Source organism: Sebastes umbrosus, chromosome 5, assembly GCF_015220745.1.
Source record: "Sebastes umbrosus isolate fSebUmb1 chromosome 5, fSebUmb1.pri, whole genome shotgun sequence".
Classification (NCBI taxonomy): domain Eukaryota; kingdom Metazoa; phylum Chordata; class Actinopteri; order Perciformes; family Sebastidae; genus Sebastes; species Sebastes umbrosus.
The window spans coordinates 5,460,099-5,481,896 of record NC_051273.1 but is presented as its reverse complement, the minus strand read 5'-3'; the positions used below and the strand labels follow the sequence as shown (position 1 = coordinate 5,481,896).

Sequence of the window (21,798 nt, the reverse complement as noted above, 5' to 3'; positions counted from 1 at the left end):
ATGACGACAGAGCTCTCACTCTGATCATATTCCCGGTTACAAGAAACAAGAAATCGTGGACCTGCAAAGCAGCTTAGAGGTGCATTACCGCCACCTACTGGACTGGAGTGTGGAGCAGTAGATTGGCAGGAAAAAAATAAAATAAAATAAATAAATAAATAATAACAAAAAAATTACAATAAAATAAAATTAATAATTATTAATAATAATAACAACAATAATAATAACAATAATAATTAAATTCCTTCCATTATTCCTGTTGCCCTTAAGTAATTAATTAGAAGATTGTGTACTTTCTAAGAGGGGTATGATGGGTATGCTGCTTTATACATTTGTATAAAGCAGCATACATATTTGCCCACTCTCATGTTGATAAGAGTATTAAATACTTAAATTAAATTAAATTCAAATCTCCATTTAAGGTACATTTTGAACAGATAAAAAATATGCGACTCATTCGCGATTCATTGCGATTAACTATGGACAATTATGCAATTAATCGTGATTAAATATTTGAATTGATTGACAGCCCTAATAGTACTCAAGCACAGATTTACCAGTTGGTTTAAAAAAAAGTTGACATCTGTAGTCTAATGTGTGCACTGTACTTAGTAGGGAATTTGGAGGCAGAAGGGAACATACTGTACATGTGGGAGGGAGGTTGCCCCGCAGGGGTTGAACCAGCCATTATTTATTACACTGGAAATTTGACAAAACACGTGGCATTCATACTTTCTTAAATCTCTCAATTCTGAGTGCTTACATTGCAACATATGGTGGAATAGGGAAGCGTGTTGAAAAGAGTGTAAACAAACTGTTGTTATCACCGCTGTGATGTGCCGTCTATTTTTAAATTTGAAACTTGGCACCTTTATATGACACCTGTTGGGGCATGTTTTGTATAATTTCCCTTACTCCCAAACACTAAGTGTATGGTATGTTACTTTTTGCATACTAAATGCTAAAACAGCATACTATTACAAAAATAGGCAATACTGTTTCTTCTTCTACTTTTTATGATGCAAAATTGCAGGAGCTAAACCCACAAGTGCAGATGTCAGGGCAATTATTTACAACACAGTGGTGCTTCATAGTAACATCTATGATCTTTGATATTGCCTTTTATGCCAACTCTACCAACTTTATATTAACACAATTAACAAATAAAGTACATGCTTTTAATAGGTATAACTAATGAGTAGTGGAACAAATACAAAGTTGTAATAATAGACACAAAGATGTTACTTGTAATCCTTTAATTCTCTTTATTTCAAAGCCTTTCCTTTTAAAAGCCAAGATTACTTAATGCAACAGTGCTTTCTTTGTTAATGTCAGAAGCAGAAGACACCTTTCGGAGGATTCTCCCTAAACAGAGAAACTCACATTAAATCACAGAGCCATAAAGTTATTGTACAACAGAGCACACACGAGATAAAAAACAACAACATATTTTTGAGGTAGCCACACATCTGACTGGACAGCATCAGTAATATATCTTTGAACTGACCCGCTGCATATTTTTAAGGCCTTTTCATAACACACATAAACAACAGCAAGGCACAGGGGTCAGAGGTCACCTCATTTGTAAACTTGAGGCTTTCACTTTTGTGAGCAGACACTTTAGGGGCAGCTCCTCCTCCGCATCCCTTTCACTTCTCAACAATCACAAAGCCACACAGTAAAATATCAGCACCTGCAGCACCATCGGAACTAAAACTTGCCCGTCATTTCAACAAGTCCACCAGACATTTTTAAACCACACAATCAAGATTTAAGTGGAATGACAAAAGATACAAATTTAGGTGTGAGAAGAAGTTCAGTTTTGTTCAGCTCAGTGCTCCAATGTGCTACTTTATGGTACAAACCATGGAGCTGTATAGCAATTAAAATGACACACACTGCTGAAACTTACTGGCACCAGCTTGCTTAACTGATGAAAAGAACATTTAATTAAAAAGTCAATGAAAGGCAATGAGAGCAGTACTGCTGCAACGCTAAGCACAGTATTAGTTTCCTAAGACTGGCTAAGACAGTTTACAACAGACAAATCATTTTTCTGGGTGTCGAAGCAGAATGCAGCAGGCCTAACATTTCTACTAAAGCTGATCAAACTGAAGCTGTGGGCTGTAAATGGGCTGATTGACGACTCAGCGGCCAGGGAAACACTGATCTACACCGTGAAACACAATAAAAAAAAACATAAAACTGAATATCTACACTTGGAGGAAGCACAAACACAGTGACAGAATCTGCTGCAGTTTGTTTAACAGAACAAACAAAAGCTCAGGAAAATAAAGCAGCTATAAAGCCTGATACCTCACATGCATAATTATAATCATTGGGGGGCAAACAAGATAAAACATATGTCTGGAAAGCTACATATCTCAAGTTAAAGTGACTGAAAATAAAAAATACCAAATGCAAGAATTCACATGGCTACAATTGCTGTCCATATTCCAGATTATTTAAAAATGTAAAAACAAAAAAGAAAGTGCTACAGAAATGAAATTCCAGGCCCAACTCTGACTGAACCGAGAGTCCAACTTCATCAAATCAAATCTTCAGATAAAATAAGCAGCTATGCCTGATTCAATGAAGGGAACAACAGAAAGCTTTCATCAAGGAATAAAAAATAGGGCTGCACAAAAAAGGATTTTGGGATTTTGCAAGTTTGATCTTGAAATGTTGCAAACTGTTTAAACATTTTGTTTAAATTACAGGTATTCTAAACAGTTTAACATTTAAAAAAAGTTACTCATTATATTAAATGAATAAGAGAGAAAAGATCTTTAGTTACTTAAAAAGAATATTGATGGATATACAAATTATATTGTATACCATATTTTGTGTCGCACACAACTTCAAAACACAGATCCCTCAGAGGAAATTGTGTGGTAATAATTGCAATGCTCAATACTTTCTCAAATAATTGTGCAGCCATTATGGCAATTCTGATATACCTACAACTAAATCACTGAACTTGAGATCTGTAAAATAACATTGCACAGCCTGGAGGCCAGATCTCAGTGGGGTGGATTTGGGTTTTTTCTGTCAGAATTGGGCCAACAAAGTTGGGGGGAATATGAGCTGGAACCAACCCGTTCCCTGATTTAAATAACCTTTGTAAAAGAAGGCAAAATTACAACTTCTTATAAAGAAAAAAGGACTCAAGAAACAACTCAACATCACAGTTAGGCTCCCGTTTTATCTTCTCGCCATCGGGAGACATTAAAACATAACTGGGTCGGGCTAGAAAAACATGAAGCAAAAACGTAAGACAAAGAGAAACAAACGCTGGAAACATGCGATACACTGAAGTTTTCATTTTGTCCAAGTAAAGACAACAATAAAAAAAAAAGAAGTTTGGCTACTTGTGGTTAAGTGCAATTTCTCTTGTGTGGTGAGGGCTGGAGAGGCTGGTTGGCATCTGTAGGTCACTTAGTGGAAGTGCTGCTGGCAGTGGATCTTCTCTTCAGCCTGGTCCAGAAGCTCCAGCATCTCCTGGATGATGGCCTGCAGCGCTCGGCCCAGGTCCTCCCCGCTGTAAGGCTTTCCAAGAGGAGGCACATGAACGAAGGCAGAGCGACCGTGGCTCAGGTACAGAGACGTGTAGTAGGTGAAATCACATAAATACCTGTTAGGGAAGAAAACACAGCATCAAATGACTGTAAGTCTCTGCATACCTAGACCATAGATTAGCCGTACACATGGGTGCACACTAAGCCCTCATTTGCTAGATCACAACAACAGTTGGCATACTTTAAGAGATAGTTTGGGTGTTTTGAAGTGGGCTTGTATGAGGTACATCTGGTGGCTTTTGCGAGATGGATATGACTTAAGTTCCCCGTCGGAAAGGACTGTCTGACGGCAAGGTAAACCGGCGGAAAAATTCTAGTGTACATTTTAAGGGGGCTAAAATACATTTTGCTGTCGGCCCCGTCCACAGCACTACATTGCTTTGGTTCCGTGTGGTAACTCCTGTCTGCTTCTCCAAACTGGAGGTGTGCCGACCGTCATCTACTGTAGGTAATACACTGACTATGGATAAGTACCTATATTAAAAAAAACTATCCTTTCAGATCAGATCATATAAACCGACACTGTTGATATCGTAACTACAGCCTGACTAATATCTCAGAAGTGGACTGCTATTTGATGCGAGTAACGTTAGCAGTCAGTGAGTAGTTGTGAAAGGGCAGGCTTTTTTCAACGCCACCGGTCTCCTCTGAAATCTGTATGTGTTCGCAGCATGCACCGATCTCATCCTCTGAACTGCACGGCCATGGGTGATAAAGCAGGAAGGTAGGCGAGAGGTTCCTTAAAATATAGCCTAGACAATAGTATTTCTTGCATGTCTCTGTCCTGGGAGAGGGATCCCTCCTCTGTTGCTCTTCCATTTTTTCCCATTAAAAGAAGGTTTTCTTTTTGTGAAGTGAATGTGTTTTCATGTCTCTATCCCTCAGGAGCTGAAGCATGTGATCCAGAAGTGAGAGGCAAAACAAAAAGCTGATTCTAACTGTAAAAAATAAAGTAAACTAGAATGGCACTCGGAGAGCGCAGACCTCCGCCCCCCTCTCTGTTCAGCTTGCGTCATCATCCACATGTATTTTTGTTTATGTTGAGATCAGCTGAACGTAGAGGAGCATCGAAAAACACTTCATTCAAACTGGACAGAAACAAAATAAAAGTCACCTAAACCGCCGTCGTTACTCTTTCCAACAATCACCAAGTGTGCTTTGGTCGAACTCAACTGTAATTTCACTGAGTTTAATGGGAAAAAATGCCAAATCTACAGTCTAATCTAAATCTAATGGATTGTTCTCTGTGCCACACCCCACCCCTCTAAAACATTTCATTCAAATCCATCGCAGACTTTTGTAATAATCCTGGTAACGGACAAACAAACAAACAAACAAACAAACCAACACCGGTGAAAACATAACCTCCTTCCTTGGCCTTCGGCCTTGGCGGAGGTAATAATTACCTTCCAGCGTCTTTGGAGACAGACACAGCTACTCCCAGCCCCGAGGCGGTCACTCTCTTACAGACTGATTCCATGTCAATAACTGAGTTGATACAGTCCGGGCCTCCCACAATGCAACACTGTGAATCAGGACAGAAGCTGCTGTTGTCGAGGCCCTTGTAGCCGTGATTTCTGCCACACTTCTCCAGCGTGACAGTGGTGGCCATACCCGAGACTCCAACATGGACAACCAACTGGCAAACAAAGAGATGAATAAAACACAAGTCAGAATATATATAGGTATTACAGTATATCTGTGGCAGCTCTCTGACTTCTCTGCTTGTTTGAACCTGAGGTGTCTATAAAAAAGAAGCAGAAATCCACTTATATTTGACACAAAACACAGATCTGAAACAGACTACTAAACCAGAGCTGACATGGACCCCAATTAAACCGAAGTATCAATTTTCCCATTTTTAACGAGCTTGCTTCAGAGCCACAGTCAAGCCGGTAATGTGTTGCATAATTGTATGTAATTTAATTTAACACAGCATGCATTTGTTATTATCTGATTGTTCTCAGGGCCCAGCGGATCCAATTATAACTTACATTTGCTTTCACACAACACCTGAAACCTGTAAATAAAATCAGACCTAACCTGGAACTGAGGCAGACACCAGTTGCTGTATTGCACCTTTAAAGGCTGAATAATGTGGAGAGGTAACACCCCGTTCTCCTCTTACCAGTGGATGATACTTCTTCCATAACGAAGGAACCAAACTCTGGACCGTCTGGTACTCTACAGGGACCTCGGATACATGCAAGTCCACTTCACCGCCCAGTCCGAGCTTCTTCAGTTCCTGTCAGGACAAACAAAAACATGAAAGCTGAAATACTTTCTTGTATTTCAAAACCTTTGAGTTTAGATAAAACACATGTTCTGAAACTATAGTAGATAACCTTGACAAACAAAGTGTATTCCTTTTTTCTAGAATAGCAACTTTTTAAAATCTTTTTTCCACTTCTCCAATTGTATATTCATTTGCTAAATGCCTGCTCATTGCTCTATTCCCTCATCACAAACTCACTGCCCACTGAAAATATTTCCTTACATTTGCCTGTTGTCATCGTAAAGGTGCTATAGCAAAAGATATATTATCTTGAGTTTAAAACAATATTTTCAATTGCAATCAGATTTTTGAAACGTACTTTTTAATCTGTGCATTTGCACATTCCTTGGTCAATATTTTGCTCATTCCTCTTTGTTTTTAAACACTGTACAGCTCTTTTTATTTTAAAAACAGATATATTTCACATATTTGTATATATATTTTTCATATTTTTTTATTATAAATTTCTATTTTAGATTTATGATTTTTGACTTTTGCAGTACTTGTTTTTTGTTACGCACAAATGTACTGAGCAATTTATGTAAAATAAACAACTTTCTGATGAAGCATATTCAGAACCAATGATAAAAATTTGTGTCCAAATGTTTCTGTGAAATGTTATTTAACTCATTTTTAGTATATTTTGAAAATCAAGCAGGTAAATGTAATTTTTTTGCATTTCTTAGAGGACAGATGTCTCTCACTTGCCTTGTCCTTTCCAAATAACATTATTTTATACTTATCTTAAAAAACGTGTAATATGAAAACCAAACAAAATTATAACTGCAATACTCAACGGTTTTCATAAATAGTATAAGAAAAGCAAGAAATAAAAGATGCAATCATACATATTATAAGTAAGATAAATGGTCAGCTTCACAGCCAGTGGGCCGACACCTCCCCCAGTCTCCCTGCTGGACGAACAGCCCTGGACACTGACCCCCACTTGTATTGAAAAGAGGCTTGTTTGACCACGTCTGTGACCCCGTCACAAAGCAGCCTTTTGTTTGCCTTTAATATCCTTATTAAGTCCGTCTAGACACCCTGACAACCACCGTCATCCCCCACATGCAGTTTCCCCAGCAGGGAAACACGCTGCTGCACGGTGTGACGCCGGCCGGCAACCATCAGATTATCATGTAACCGCCACAAACAGCCTAAATGTGAGAAATTCATTTTTAAGAATTCACACCTGCTCTTATTATATATTATATTATAAGACTATTGTTGCAGACTGTCAAGTCTTGGCGCAAAACATGATGAGCTTTATTAGGTTGGTGTGCCACATTTAAAAGGTAATAGTGATGTTTTTTGCCAAGAATGCATAAAAAGCATTTTAGAAAAGCTTAAGGACTTGTTTTATTATATTTAAAAAAAGGCTAAATAAGTCAAGTAAGTAAATTGTTTGTTAAATTGTATTTAATTACAAACACATGAATTACAACAGTCTGATTTTAATCTAAGAACCCGCACATACTGATTCCTATTTGATTTAATTTAACACAACAAAAAAAATATAAATATGAGCATTAAAACAGCAATAGGGGGGTAAAACACACCTGTACTGCTACCCAGCTGGCGTTGACCGTGTGCTCTCCAAATGGCCCAAAACCTGCAAAACACGTGTGTTATATTGGTTGCTGTACTGCGTTTACATGAACAACTATGGAGTCTGTACACATAATGACAAAATTAGCATCTTCACAAACAGAAATGATAACAACCCATGTATTGTCTGTTCTTCCAACAATTGTATTTCTGGTGGGATCACTTAGACACATCTATAAAAAATACCAAAAAGCAAAGTAAATGCAAATACATTTCATTCTGGAGAAGCAGAAAACGAATGTAGTGCAACTACCACAAGTCTTACAGTACCTTCTGTGTTGTTGTTGTTAAGGCTTGAATACAGATAATTTTACATGTCTTATAGTATGACTGCTAGATACTGTCAGCAATTGTATTGTGATTTCCTTGAATATTGCATTTGCAATATAAACTGTCAACAGTATACAGACATAAACCTTCCAACATACTAGATTTTCAGAAAACATAAACACTCCTATAAAACAAATTTAAATGCCTGCAGTTCTGCAGACTGCTGCTTTCCTTGAATTACCAAATTAAAATCAATCACTATCACTAAAAGTCACTCCATGCATCACTCCATATGACCTATACAATCGCAGCATTAGCCCATGGATATTAACTGAGGCTTGTTTATGTAGGGATCTATAGCGGATCCCCTTCCACCACCCTTCCAAGGGTCAGTGGGTCCCTGGGGGTTGGGTGGAGGGGGATCAGTCTGTCTGACAGGCGGCTGAAAAGGAGCAGAGTGAGGGGCCGGCAGCTGCCAGCCGGGCCGCTATTGTGAAGGTGCTGTTCCCAGGCAATCTACACGACTTGTATCAGCTGGGACGGCGAGCTTCTGCAGCCCTTTGTGTCTGAGAAGTCACTGCTTCTGTTATCCTCCACAGATTCAATGTTCAAGACATAGAAGTAGTTTGTGCAATTGGAAAATATTGTAAGTGAAGTTGCAATTAGTCTTGTTTGGGGGAAAACAACCCTGAGTAATATATCAATATTCACTGATATAGTTATATCACTGTAATCGTTACTTGGGGTTTTGTTATTTAATTGATAGTGATGCAAAATGTGTTTCTTAAAATCAAATCAGCTTCTGACAGATTGGGAGGCAGTCGGAAATAACAGTTGTAGTTCCAGACTTTCATATTATAATGCAAAGAAATGTGATTAAATCTGAAATAAAATGGATGAGCTTCCATACAGAATCCAATACATACTGGAAAACAATCATTGGCTTGTTATTATGTTATTTAGCTACTTTTAACAACTTTGCCCAGCCATGTAATGACAGAATCCAACTGTTGTGAAACTCACAATACAAAGCCAGGAAGAAGAAGCATTTCTATGTCATAGAAGTTGAACATGTTTTCACTATCACTACAAAAACACCTCCCTAAGATACTCCATATGAGTCCTACAAAATATTAGAGTAAAGGGTAACAAGGGTTTTATAGATTGCTCATTTATGGTTGCTCTGTCTGTTGTTTATTATATCTGTAACACAGATTAAAGTCACAGTTAATAACTAGATAGATAGATAGATAGTAACTTTATTAATCCTGAGGGTAATTCAACTTTCCAGCATCACAGTTCCATAGTGCAAAACATGTTACAACAAAAGTTAGTAGTGCAAAGTACAAAAACATATACCAGATATAAAAATACAAGGAGATGAAGAAAACTGTTAAAAGTGAATATAGTGCAGGGTAACAGCTGTGATACAGGACTAGTAAAAAAGTGAATATAGTGCAGGGTAACAGCTGTGATACAGGACTAGTAAAAAAAGTGAATATAGTGCAGAAGAGACTGTTAAAACTGAATATAGTGCAGGGTAGCTCCAGTAACTTAGTCTATGAAAGTGCACTGTATGCATTATTATTATTATTATTATCACTGTATGCATTATTATTATTACTGTATAAGTTATTATTATTATCACTGTATGCATTATTATTATTATCACTATATGCATTATTATCACTGTATGCATTATTATTATTATTATTATTATTATTATTATTACTGTATAAGTTATTATTATTATCACTGTATGCATTATTATTATTATTATCACTGTATGCATTATTAGCATTATTAACCTGTTTCACAAAAAAAATAAACAATTGCCAGCTCTGTAGAGATTCTAGCAGCATTTAATATCCACTGAATGATGTCATGTATTATTGTTTTGTTTGATGTGGCCTTTGAGGAAAGACAGGAAACAACAACAAAAAGATCATTTCCCCTAGCTTGTCAGGATTATATTATATATAGAGCCTGTATAAAACATAACTGTTGTTATAACAACTGTAAGCAGACTGTTTCCTTCAGCTGTCCTCACACAGTGGAGCAGTAACCGTCTGACGCCATTAACGTTAGCAGCAGCTGTCATCTGCACAACTTTTCCTCCACTTCAGCCTGGTGTTGATGTTCAGTTTGACAACAATGGAGGTAAACAAGAAGACCAACCTGTAACCACCACAGTCCGTTTGCTGTTATCCATCTCCCGTCCTGTTGCAGAGAGGCTCCGTCCGTCGCCTGTCTTTATCCGGTCTTTATTTAGAGCCAAGACCCGTAAAGAGAGTCGATCCCCTCCACAGCTGCAGGCTCCGTCTGACACACACTAATGAAACATGCGCTGCTGGAGCTGCCCGCTGCGTGAGCCTGCGTGAGACGTGACGCCACTACGTCAGCAATAGGACGCTAATGACGCAATGAGCAGATAGATAATGTACAATGAATGAAAGAGAAAAAATATGTGGAAATATATATATATATATATATATATATATACATATAAAAAGCTTATATACATATATATGTATATATGTATATTTCCACATCCTTTTTCTTTTAATATATATATATATATTTATACATATAAAAAGCTTATATACATATATACATGTATATTTCCACATCCTTTTTCTTTTAATATATATATATATATATATATATATTTATATATATATATTTCTACATATTTTTTCTCCTTTTTCTTTATATATATATATATATATATATATGTATATATATATATATATATATCCACACCTTTTTTCTCCTTTTTCTTTCCACATCTTTTTTCTCCTTTTTCTTTATATATCTATATATATATCTATATATATATATATAGATATATATATAGATATATAACCACACCTTTTTTCTCCTTTTTCTTTCCACATCTTTTTTCTCCTTTTTCTTTATATACATATATACATAAACATATCCACATCTTTTTTCTCCTTTTTCTTTTTTTCCTTCCTTTGTAAGAAAAGTTGAAAATCTTTCACTATCAATACAAAATCCCTCCCTGGATCACTTATGAGTCCTACACAACATTAATAGCTATATCAACGAACCACAGTACACACTGAATAACATATGGGAAATATATACATTTGTTTTTATATTTATATTTATTTTAACATCAGAGTAATGGGTATAATATCCCTCATTTATGGTTTATGCTCTGTATTTTATTATTGCTGGAACACACGTTCAAGTGACAGATATATTTGATAACATGATAATAATAACAACCATAAACTAATACCTTTTCTTGGGATAGTATATGTATCACCACTTTACCTAAAGATAATAAGATTAAAATGTGTGTCAGTGAGTGTTGTTGCCTGTAGAGGGCAGCATGTTATAACACAGCAGTGATCACACACCGCAGCGCCGGAAGCTCTCTAGAGGAAGAAGAAGAACAGTCGGTGGTGAGATCGTGTCAGTGAAAGGCCAAGACAGCAAAGTGAAACTCAAACCCTCACACAGAAACCAACACAATGGTGAGTATTTAACCGTGGTGTTCAGATAACACGTGGATAGTCTAGATGTCCAGTAGCTACAGTCATCTACCTGTGTTGGCAGCAGCTCTGTGTAGCGCTGTAGGTCACACAGCTACTGATGCTAAGCTAAAGCAGCTAGCGCTACTGGAGCTAACATTAAACATCATTCACACTGGTTGTTGTTTTAAAAGCTCACAGACTGAACAATGCAGTTACAGAGAACCTCTATATCACGATGACGTGGTGGTATGAGCTTATTTAACTTTAAACTGGGGTGGTTTGTTGCCTCGCATAGAGTAAAGTAAGGTGAGTGAGCAAACACTGCTGATGTGATGTGATCAGGCTGCTTGGTGTCTCTGGATGACGTCTAACTCAGGGCTCTCTGGAGCCACATGAGGCTCTTCAGCTCCTCTCCAGTGGCTCCCTGTGGAGTTATAAACATGGACATGAATAACTGTTTATTGTTTACATTTTCATTTTTATATATCATTGTTGTAGGTCTATGGTACGACAGTATGACGTGGTGTTAGGGCCACATCGAGGAAAACAGTTGTAATATTATGAGAATAAAGTCACAAATTTATGAGAAAAAAGTCGTAATATTATGAGAATAAAGTCATAAAATTATGAGAAAAAAGTTGTAATATTATGAGAATAAAGTCATAAAATTATGAGATAAAAGGTGGTAATAGTATGAGAATAAAGTCATAATATTACGAGAATAAAGTCATAATATTACGAGAATAAAGTCATAAAATTATGAGAAAAAAGGTGGTAATAGTATGAGAATAAAGTCATAATATTATGAGAATAAAGTCATAATATTACGAGAATAAAGTCACAAGTTTATGAGAAAAAAGTCGTAATATTACGAGAATAAAGTCACAAATTTATGAGAAAAAAGTCGTAATATTATGAGAATAAAGTCATAAAATTATGAGAAAAAAGGTGGTAATAGTATGAGAATAAAGTCATAATATTACGAGAATAAAGTCATAATATTACGAGAATAAAGTCATAAAATTATGAGAAAAAAGGTGGTAATAGTATGAGAATAAAGTCATAATATTATGAGAATAAAGTCATAATATTACGAGAATAAAGTCACAAGTTTATGAGAAAAAAGTCGTAATATTATGAGAATAAAGTCATAAAATTATGAGAAAAAAGGTGGTAATAGTATGAGAATAAAGTCATAATATTACGAGAATAAAGTCATAATATTACGAGAATAAAGTCATAAAATTATGAGAAAAAAGGTGGTAATAGTATGAGAATAAAGTCATAATATTATGAGAATAAAGTCATAATATTACGAGAATAAAGTCACAAGTTTATGAGAAAAAAGTCGTAATATTATGAGAATAAAGTCATAAAATTATGAGAAAAAAGGTGGTAATAGTATGAGAATAAAGTCATAATATTACGAGAATAAAGTCATAATATTACAAGAATAAAGTCACAAGTTTATGAGAAAAAAGACGTAATATTATGAGAATAAAGTCATAAAATTATGAGAAAAAAAGTTGTAATAGTATGAGAATAAAATCAGAAGTTTAAGAGAAAAAAGTCGTAGTATTATGAGAATAAAGTCAATATTATAAAGTAGTAATTTTACGAGTTATTTTCTTTTTTTTCTCGTAAAGTTATGACTTTATTCTCATAAAGTTATGTCTTTATTCTCGTAATATTCTGAATTATTTTCGTAAAGTTATGACTTAATTCTCATATTACGACTTTTTTCTCGTAAAGTTATGACTTTATTCTCGTAATATTACGACTTAATTCCCAGAATATTACAACTTTTGTCAGTAATATTCTGACTTTATTCTGGAAATCTCAGATGTTTTTTCCCTCAATGTGGCCCTAATACTCCGATGCACATTTGCACTTTGGCCTCACTGCATTAGACTTATATACTATATACTTAGATTATAAACTGTGTTACCTTCATCACAATGCTCAAATGTTTTGCGGCTCCAGACAGATTTTTTTTTTTTTTTTGACTAAAATGACTCTTTTGTTAGTAAAGGTTGCTGACCCCTGCTCTATATGTATGAAACTGTAGTCCTGGAAGGTTACCACTGAGGTAACTAAATCATGTTGAATGGAGATGAACTCCTCCGTGTGACCTGTTTTTTCTGTTGTTTTGCAGCTTCCTCTGTCTCTGCTGAAGACTGCCCAGAACCATCCTATGGTGAGGAGACACTCGACTCTTTCTGCTGTCAAGGAGCTCATGTTGTCACACTGTAACCTGACATGTTTTACTGTCGATTATCTATTACAGATTAATAATTTAACCTGTAAAGTGTTCATCATTATTAGTAAAGTTTATTTCAAGGTGTTTGTGCAGAAAGTTATCACTGAAAAAATTGCCTAAAGACTGAAGTCATGGTTTCTAATTTTAATGTAAATATTTTAGAGCTATCAATTGATTAAAATAGGTATTAATTATTAATTAATTAATTAATTAATTATTATATATATATATATATATATATATATATATATATATATATATATATATATATATATATATATATTTATTATTGGAAATCAATTAACAACACTGGTTGTTATTTTGTGTCCTCAGCTGGTGGAGCTGAAGAATGGAGAGACGTACAACGGTCACCTGGTGAGCTGTGACAACTGGATGAACATCAACCTGAGAGAAGTCATCTGCACCTCACGGGTAAAGCTGAGCTCTGGTCTCACTTCTCTGCTGTCACTAAAACTGTAGACAGTGTTTCTTATTGTTAAGAAAGAAAAGCAGACATCTGTGTGGTCCAGTGTTTACATGTAGATTTAGCTGTAGGGGTCAGTGTTGTCTGCTGAGTCCGCTGTAGATTAGGTGCATTTCTCTGAAAATGTTTATAGCCAGTAACCACAGACACTTCTAACAATCACTCCATAGTACATAAAGCTTTTTATGTTTTTTAGGCCTGTAGATAATTACACAAGAAAGAAAAAAAAATGGCAATCACTCCCATCAAAACAGTACAATAGAAACCAATACAACCTAGTATAAAGACCTTCTCCTGACTGAAAAGGTGTAGACTGAAGCTTGTGGCATCATGATTAGGATGCATTGACACCTCCCACTCCACTCTTAACAGGATGGAGATAAGTTTTGGAGGATGCCTGAGTGCTACATCAGAGGAAGCACCATCAAGTACCTGCGAATCCCAGACGAGATCATCGACATGGTGAAGGAGGAGGTGGTGTCGAAGGGCCGCGGACGTGGAGGCGCTCAGCAGAACAAACAGCAGGGCAAAGGAAGAGGAGGAGCCGGCCGAGGTGAGTGGAAACACTCGCTGCTCATCAGACGGACCGCTGCAGGGGCGTTTGTTTGTGCCTGTTGTCATAATCTGAGGCCCAATCTCAATATCCACATAAAATGACATTAGGATTGGGCCTGAATATTGGCACGTCAGTTTATGGTTGTTTCCAAATTTCTCTGATATTATAAAGTACACACACTCTCCGGGGCATCGAGGGTTTTGCCCAAACGGATTGTAAGAGGGCTCAAGTTTTTTTTGTGTTTTCTGAGCATCAGTTCCTGAATTGTTGTCACGTTAGCACCCTTATCACTCAAAGTGAACCTGTCTTAGATTGGATGGTTTCATCTTTTCTTATAAAATAATCTGGCAAACTGCGATTTGTCCGAATAATAGTTATCACAGTCAACAAAAATGAACAGACGTTTCTCTTTCTGTTTCTCTCTGCAGGTCTGTTTGGCGGTCGTGGCCGAGGAATGACTGGTCCTGGTCGGGGCCAGCAGCAGCAGCTGCAGCTGCAGCAGCAGGATAAGAAATCGGGCAAACCACAGGGAATGAAGAACCAGCACTGACAGACAACATTACACCTTCTACAACACATCCTGTTATTCAGAGCGATTTCTCCTTCAGTACATGAAGATAAAATTAACCCTCTGGTGTTTCCTTCTGCTGGGATGTTTGTCAGGACTGACCATTGCAGAAATCACACCGGGAGACGTTAAGAGAAGCTGTGCTTTAGCACTGAATTTTGTTTTTTAGCATCTGTAAGTTGGTATTAACATTTTTTTAGTATGACCATATACCAGTGTATCAGACAGAGCTGACAGACTTCTTTAGTATCCATTAATAATGTGTGTCATTACAACTTTGCAAGAACATTTTGTATCACAAATCACATTGTATTATCCAAAAACAGTTTTCCATCAGTAGATACACTGGAATGAGGTTTTTATTTTTGTTTTTTTGTCAACTTGTCTCAGGTAGTTTTCATTGTAAAGAAACTGCCCAGCCCCAACTTCTGTTGCATGAATATTATTTTTTAAATTGCTCTTTATGTTTGTGACGTTCTGTAGTTTGTCTGCTGCGTCGTACGGTCTGATAACGACAGGTGGACCAGTAGACTGGCAGTCGGTTTGGGACGAGAATTCAGTCCCTGAAAATCAACACTTTTGTTAAAGCATTTGTAAGACATCACATTATGATCATTAGGATTTCCAGAAAAAAAAGATTCTCATATTCTTAAGTCTGAAATGGATAAGTCCAATGTGTGTCATGTTGGTTGGGTTTCATTTTATTTTTGTAACTAAAGACGATGTTGTAATTTATTTACATGAGACAATGAGAATAAAACAACTTTTGTTAAAGTGGTTGAATTTATTTAGAACAGTGTTTCTGCCTGCTATTTGTTCTGTTAGTCAAAACTATGTGGATACGGCTACACTCACCCACTTCTCTTGGATGAATGTGTCCTTTAAATTATATGGAGATTATAATTCTTGATTAATGTCCAGGATTAGCAAATGGTGGGTTTTTAAATCTATAACAAAAAAAGCAGAATTGGAATGAATATAAGGAGGTTTACGTGGATGATGCGTTGTATAATAAGGAAAAAAGTTAAAATCTCATGGAAAAGTTCCAAATGTAACCTCACATTTTTCAGCAAATTTGCAGTCGCGTACATAAAGGAGTTCATTTCTTGAATGGGACCAAGCTAGTCTTTTTTTATTTTTGGTCTTTAAAGTTTTGAAAAACATCATGTAAACCTGATGAAAAGTTGGAATAGATTACCAAATCCTCATCTGACTGTTCATAATCTCATTTATCACACAATAAAAAAACAATTGTGGAAAGACTGGACCAGCAGGTCAGTACTTTGTTTCTTGGATCAGACTGGAATTAAAAGTTGTTTTCATTTAATTTAGTGACCATAATATCTTAACCTCCCAAAAACCAATTTAAACTCAAAACAATATCAGTATGAATTGATTTATTGATAAGTTGCACAAATGTAATCATTTCCAAATTTAATCATTAAGAAAATAGAAATATGAACATTTACTGCTTGTAGATGTACAGTTGTGAAAGATGACTTGCTTTACATAAAATCGTCTGTTGGCCAGTACGTAAGCAGATTTTGGACATCACTGTGAGATCTGGAGCTTGTAACACATTATTTATTATTAAAGAGTTCAGACATGTTTTGTTTCCCATTTCCTGATTTAGATTTTCTGAAACTAGAAGAGAAGAGTACAAGCATATCCAGGCTTCAAACATCCCTGTCGTCACTCATGGGTGAAGTCACAGACTATGACCATGATTTTCTAGAGTCTATAATCCCAAACATGATCTAACAACAACATAAATCAGATAAATCAAACAAACACTGTATAATCAATTCCAAGCAAACTGCCAACTATATGTGCTAAAATGCTTAAGAAAAATAAAATGCAAAATGTGACGTATCATATTTGTTCTATACTACTTTATTGTACCACCATCACCCTAATTATCATATTCTGGTGGTCAATAGTAAAATACATTTTAGCTCAAAAATGTAAAAAGCAATCGTGAAAAAGATAATATAAAACAGTTGCACATCATATGATTGTCAACGTCACAACATCTTCTTGAGTAGATCCTGATATTTTCTTCAAATGAGTCTTCAAATGAATTCTAATATAAAAAGCAATCGTGAAAAAGATAATATAAAACAGTTACAGAGTATATGATTGTCAACGTCACAACATTTTCTTGAGTAGATCCTGATATTTTCTTCAAATGAGCCTTCAAATGATTTCTAATATAGTGACAAAAGGCAGTAAATGAACAGCTGGCTCATGATAACACTAAACAAACTGTATATTCAAGGCTGTGTTTACTCAAGTTCAATCAGTTTTGTTATGCTTCATTGTCTTTAAGAGTCTTAAGGTCATTCTGTTTGTCTTTCATACATAATCATCTCAGAAACATCAATAAAAACACAAACAAATAAAAGAAAAAAAGTCAAATCTAACCTCATTCGTTTCGAATATGTATAATCAGCAATTAACCTGAATCTGAAGTCATCCCGTTCATCCCTCCATCATCCAGTCCTGTTTGGCTGTGATGGCACATTTCCAGGTTTCCACAATCTGGGACATCAGCAGATTTTCAGGAAACTTGTCCTCCACGTAAGGAGGCACCTCCACTTGTTTACGGTCCATGTAGGCACACACCGTCTCTTTCACACTGAGAAGAAGGAAAAGATGTGGATGATAAGGACCATGTTTGCATACAGGAACCAGAACCCTTCAGCACCAGCGTCATGGTAGTTTTTCTTAACGGCATCCTTTTGGTTTATGTTTTTCATTACTGTACATTTACTGTCGACTGGCCAGGGTTGTGATTGACAGCAGCCGACCACAGAGAACATATTACCAAAAATCCAAAGGTTTTTTCTCTGGTTCATAGCTTTAAGACAAAGCAGTCCAAGTTTATAAACATTAACTGAACAAAAATTAATCGTTTTGAGGGGCGTATTTCTTTAATCTATTAAAGGGGCTGAATGCGAGATTGGGAGCATTTCTATTGCCTCCGCACGGCTCTCAACATGGCGACAGCTGAGCTGGCGGCTTGCAGCTAATGGTGCTAGCAGCGCAACAGTGCAAATAAGGGCAACACTGCTGACAGAGATAACAGTGTTAACCTGGGGTGGAACCGGAGGGTGAGTTCTACGCTTCGCAACAATGCCATCAGTTGGGACGGCGTTATCAGCTGTAACCACCATATGAGAGCAGTGCATGTGAGCTAGCCAGTGGGGCACGCTCACATACACGAACATGCATTAAAAGCATGTGTGGTCGGCCAAGCTATGGGCACGGAAAAGCTCGGGTTACAAGACACACAGAGGGAGAGCGACTTCATTCTCTGCTCAGGTAGACATTACTCCTCTATTACTCCTGGCTATATGTCCAGGCTGTACCCAGCCTCATGACAAATACTTGACAGGCTCCCTTCACAACAAGTACTTAAGAAAACGGGTGGATGTTTCACAAAGTGTGCATACTTAAAATTCCACACTTTCAACCCCTTCACATACAGTCCCTCCACCTCCTTTACCCTTTAGCTGCTTTAAGCTTGTTATAATCATCTCTCTGTTTGATAGTATCACATATAAATTCTGTATCAGCATGTTGCTGGCTATAGTGAAGAGTTAATAGTAAAAAGTCGCTGCCCTGATCGGTTCACACAGCCACGTCCATATTTTTGAGGAGGTCATATGGTGTGACATCAATACAACCACTGCAGATATTACTCTGTGTTTTATTATAAAACTGCTCAGATATTTGCTAAAATGCAGACACAAGATGATCACAAGCAACGGGACGCATTACAACTTCTGGTGTTAAAAGACAAAACAGTGAAGTCTGAGCATCACCTTGTTGCTGAAACACACAAAGTAAATATGATGTTTAGGATTTTCTTTGAACTGTTGCGGTCGGGGAAGCGCTACCACAGTCATAGGGCCAGAACGGAGAGGCTACAGAGGAGCTACTTCCCTCAGGCCATCCGAATCCTGAACGAGGACCCAAGACTTTATGTTTTATATAGCTGCATCTTTCTAAATAATAATGATATAATTTAGATGTCTCTTGCACAAAATTCGGCCTGAGAGATCTTTGGGGAGCAACTGCATTAACAAGGAAAGATTTAGTTTAACAGGTTTACCTCCAGGATGGTTTGTAGTCGTCGGTGGCCCTCAGGCGGCCCAGACTCAACAGGAGGAACTCGTGCATCTCAAGCAGCCACTGGTCCACTTTTCCCGTGGACATGAAGCCTTTCAGCTCCTTCTTGTCTTCCTCTGTCAGTGCTTTCAGGTACTCAGCTGGATACCTCAAAAAAGGCTCCTTTTGATAGAAACATGGAGGGAGGTATTTCACATATGTGTTAAATTACCGTGTATATTCTGACACGGACATTTTTTCCAGTCTTTTTTTTTTTTTTTTTTGTACCTTTTTCAGACACGTTTAGACTTTTGTTTTCCAACATTTTTTCCAACATTTGTCAAACTTTTTTGCAGACATTTTTTCCAGTTCTTTTTTTTTTTTTTTTTTTTTTTTCTTTTTTTACCTTTTGCAGACATTGTTAATACTTTTTTTCCAAACATTTGTCAAACGTTTTTTTTATAGACATTTTTCGGACTTTTTTTTTCAAACTTTTTTTTCAGACCATTTTTTCAGACTTTTTTTCAGACTTTTTTTTCAGACATTTTCAGACTTCTTTTTTTTTTTTTTTTTTTTACCTTTTCAGACATTGTTTAGACTTTTGTTTTTCCACATTTTCAAACATTTTTTTTCAAACTTTTTTCAGACTTTTTTTTTTTTATTTTTTGGTACCTTTTTCAGACATTGTTTAGATTTTAGTTTTCCCAACATTTTTCCAACATTTTGTCAAACTTTTTTTGCAGACATTTTTTCCGTTCTTTTTTTTTTTTTTTTTTTTTTTACCTTTTTCAGACATTGTTTAGACTTTTGTTTTCCAACATTTTCAAACATTTTTTTTCAAACTTTTTTTTCAGACTTTTTTCAGACTTTTTTTTTTTTTTTATTTTTTTGTACTTTTCTCAGACATTGTTTAGACTTTTGTTTTCCAACATTTTTCCAAACAATTGTCAAACCTTTTTTTCCAGGTCCTTTTTTTTTTTTTTTACCTTTTGCAGACATTGTTAATACTTTTTTCCAACATTTGTCAAACTTTTTTTTTCTAGACATTTTTCGGACTTTTTTTTCAAACTTTTTTTTTCAGGACATTTTTTCAGACTTTTTTTCAGACATTTTTCAGACTTCTTTTTTTTTTTTTTTTTTTTTTTTACCTTTTTCAGACATTGTTTAGACTTTGTTTCCAACATTTTTCAAACCTTTTTTTTTCAACTTTTTTCAGACTTTTTATTTTATTTTTTTGTACTTTTTCAGACATTGTTTAGACTTTTGTTTTTCCAACATTTTTTCCAACATTTGTCAAACTTTTTTTTTCAGTCTTTTTTTTTTTTTTTACCTTTTGCAGACATTGTTAATACTTTTTTTTCCAACATTTGTCAAAACTTTTTTTCTAGACATTTTTCGGACTTTTTTTTTCAAACTTTTTTTTTTCAGGCATTTTTCAGACTTTTTTTCAGACTTTTTTTCAGACATTTTTCAGACTTCTTTTTTTTTTTTTTTTTTTTTTTACCTTTTTTCAGACATGTTTAGACTTTTGTTTTTCCAACATTTTCAAACATTTTTTTTTTTCAAACTTTTTTTTCAGACTTTTTTCAGACTTTTTTTTTTTTATTTTTTTGTACCTTTTTCAGACATTGTTTAGACTTTGGTTTTCCAACATTTTTCCAACATTGTCAAACTTTTTTTACCAGTCTTTTTTTTTTTACCTTTTGCAGACATTGTTAATACTTTTTTTTCCAAACATTTGTCAACTTTTTTTTCTAGACATTTTTCGGACTTTTTTTTTCAAACTTTTTTTTCAGACATTTTTCAGACTTTTTTTCAGACTTTTTTTCCGACTTTGTTTCAGACATTTTTTCAGACTTCTTTTTTTTTTTTTTTTTGTACCTTTTTTCAGACATTGTTTAGACTTTTGTTTTCCAACATTTTCAAACATTTTTTTTCAAACTTTTTTTCAGACTTTTTATTTTTTGTACCTTTTTCAGACATTGTTTAGACTTTTTGTTTTCCAACATTTTTCCAACATTTGTCAAACTTTTTTTGCAGACATTTTTCCAGTCTTTTTTTTTTTTTTTTTTTTTTACCTTTTGCAGACATTGTTTAATACTTTTTTCAACATTTGTCAAAACTTTTTTTTTCTAGACATTTTTCGGACTTTTTTTTTTCAAACTTTTTTTTCAGGCATTTTTTCAGACTTTTTTTCAGACTTTTTTTTCAGACATTTTTCAGACTTCTTTTTTTTTTTTTTTTTTTTACTTTTTCAGGACATTGTTTAGACTTTTTGTTTCCAACATTTTTCAAACATTTTTTTTCAAACTTTTTTTTTCAGACATTTTTCAGACTTTTTTTCAGACCATTTTTCAGACTTCTTTTTTTTTTTTTTTTTTTTTTTTACCTTTTCAGAATTTTTTAGACTTTTGTTTTTCCAACATTTTCAAACATTTTTTTTCAAACTTTTTTCAGAACTTTTACTTTTTATTTTTTTTGTACCTTTTCAGACATTGTTTAGACTTTTGTTTTCCAACATTTTTCCAACATTTGCAAACTTTTTTTCCCAGTCTTTTTTTTTTTTACCTTTTGCAACAT

General features: G+C 35.3%; 3 protein-coding genes across 3 annotated transcripts; 1 reads left to right on the top strand and 2 right to left on the bottom strand.

The window, feature by feature from the left end:
• Positions 1 to 2,888: 2,888 nt before the first annotated feature.
• On the bottom strand, positions 2,889 to 10,074 carry LOC119488842 (pyroglutamyl-peptidase 1-like). Its single transcript, XM_037770791.1, has 5 exons — positions 9,910 to 10,074; positions 7,413 to 7,465; positions 5,707 to 5,823; positions 4,985 to 5,217; positions 2,889 to 3,634 (listed from the first exon to the last, which is right to left on the bottom strand). The coding sequence occupies exons 1-5, from the start codon at positions 9,941 to 9,943 to the stop codon at positions 3,439 to 3,441; spliced, it is 633 nt and encodes a 210-aa protein (XP_037626719.1). The 5' UTR covers positions 9,944 to 10,074; the 3' UTR covers positions 2,889 to 3,438.
• A 1,023-nt stretch (positions 10,075 to 11,097) lies between these two features.
• Positions 11,098 to 15,879, top strand: lsm4 (LSM4 homolog, U6 small nuclear RNA and mRNA degradation associated). Its single transcript, XM_037770528.1, has 5 exons — positions 11,098 to 11,237; positions 13,393 to 13,434; positions 13,831 to 13,929; positions 14,354 to 14,534; positions 14,966 to 15,879. The coding sequence occupies exons 1-5, from the start codon at positions 11,235 to 11,237 to the stop codon at positions 15,085 to 15,087; spliced, it is 447 nt and encodes a 148-aa protein (XP_037626456.1). The 5' UTR covers positions 11,098 to 11,234; the 3' UTR covers positions 15,088 to 15,879.
• Positions 15,880 to 17,182: 1,303 nt separating this feature from the next.
• On the bottom strand, positions 17,183 to 21,798 carry LOC119488470 (E3 ubiquitin-protein ligase rnf213-alpha). The gene is made up of 3 exons (XM_037770176.1): positions 21,787 to 21,798; positions 19,223 to 19,401; positions 17,183 to 17,743 (listed from the first exon to the last, which is right to left on the bottom strand). The coding sequence occupies exons 1-3, from the start codon at positions 21,796 to 21,798 to the stop codon at positions 17,587 to 17,589; spliced, it is 348 nt and encodes a 115-aa protein (XP_037626104.1). The 3' UTR covers positions 17,183 to 17,586.

Excerpts from the sequence above, each read along its gene's own strand:
- LOC119488842 (XM_037770791.1), bottom strand. The coding sequence starts at position 9,943 with ATGGATAACAGCAAACGGACTGTGGTGGTTACAG. Across the intron at positions 7,466-9,909 it reads ACGGACTGTGGTGGTTACAG|GTTTTGGGCCATTTGGAGAG; the intron begins GTTGGTCTTCTT and ends CGTGTTTTGCAG. Across the intron at positions 5,824-7,412 it reads CCAGCTGGGTAGCAGTACAG|GAACTGAAGAAGCTCGGACT; the intron begins GTGTGTTTTACC and ends TTGTCCTGACAG.
- lsm4 (XM_037770528.1), top strand. Across the intron at positions 13,435-13,830 it reads CTGCCCAGAACCATCCTATG|CTGGTGGAGCTGAAGAATGG; the intron begins GTGAGGAGACAC and ends TTGTGTCCTCAG. Across the intron at positions 13,930-14,353 it reads AAGTCATCTGCACCTCACGG|GATGGAGATAAGTTTTGGAG; the intron begins GTAAAGCTGAGC and ends CACTCTTAACAG.
- LOC119488470 (XM_037770176.1), bottom strand. Across the intron at positions 17,744-19,222 it reads GACTACAAACCATCCTGGAG|TGTGAAAGAGACGGTGTGTG; the intron begins GTAAACCTGTTA and ends CCTTCTTCTCAG.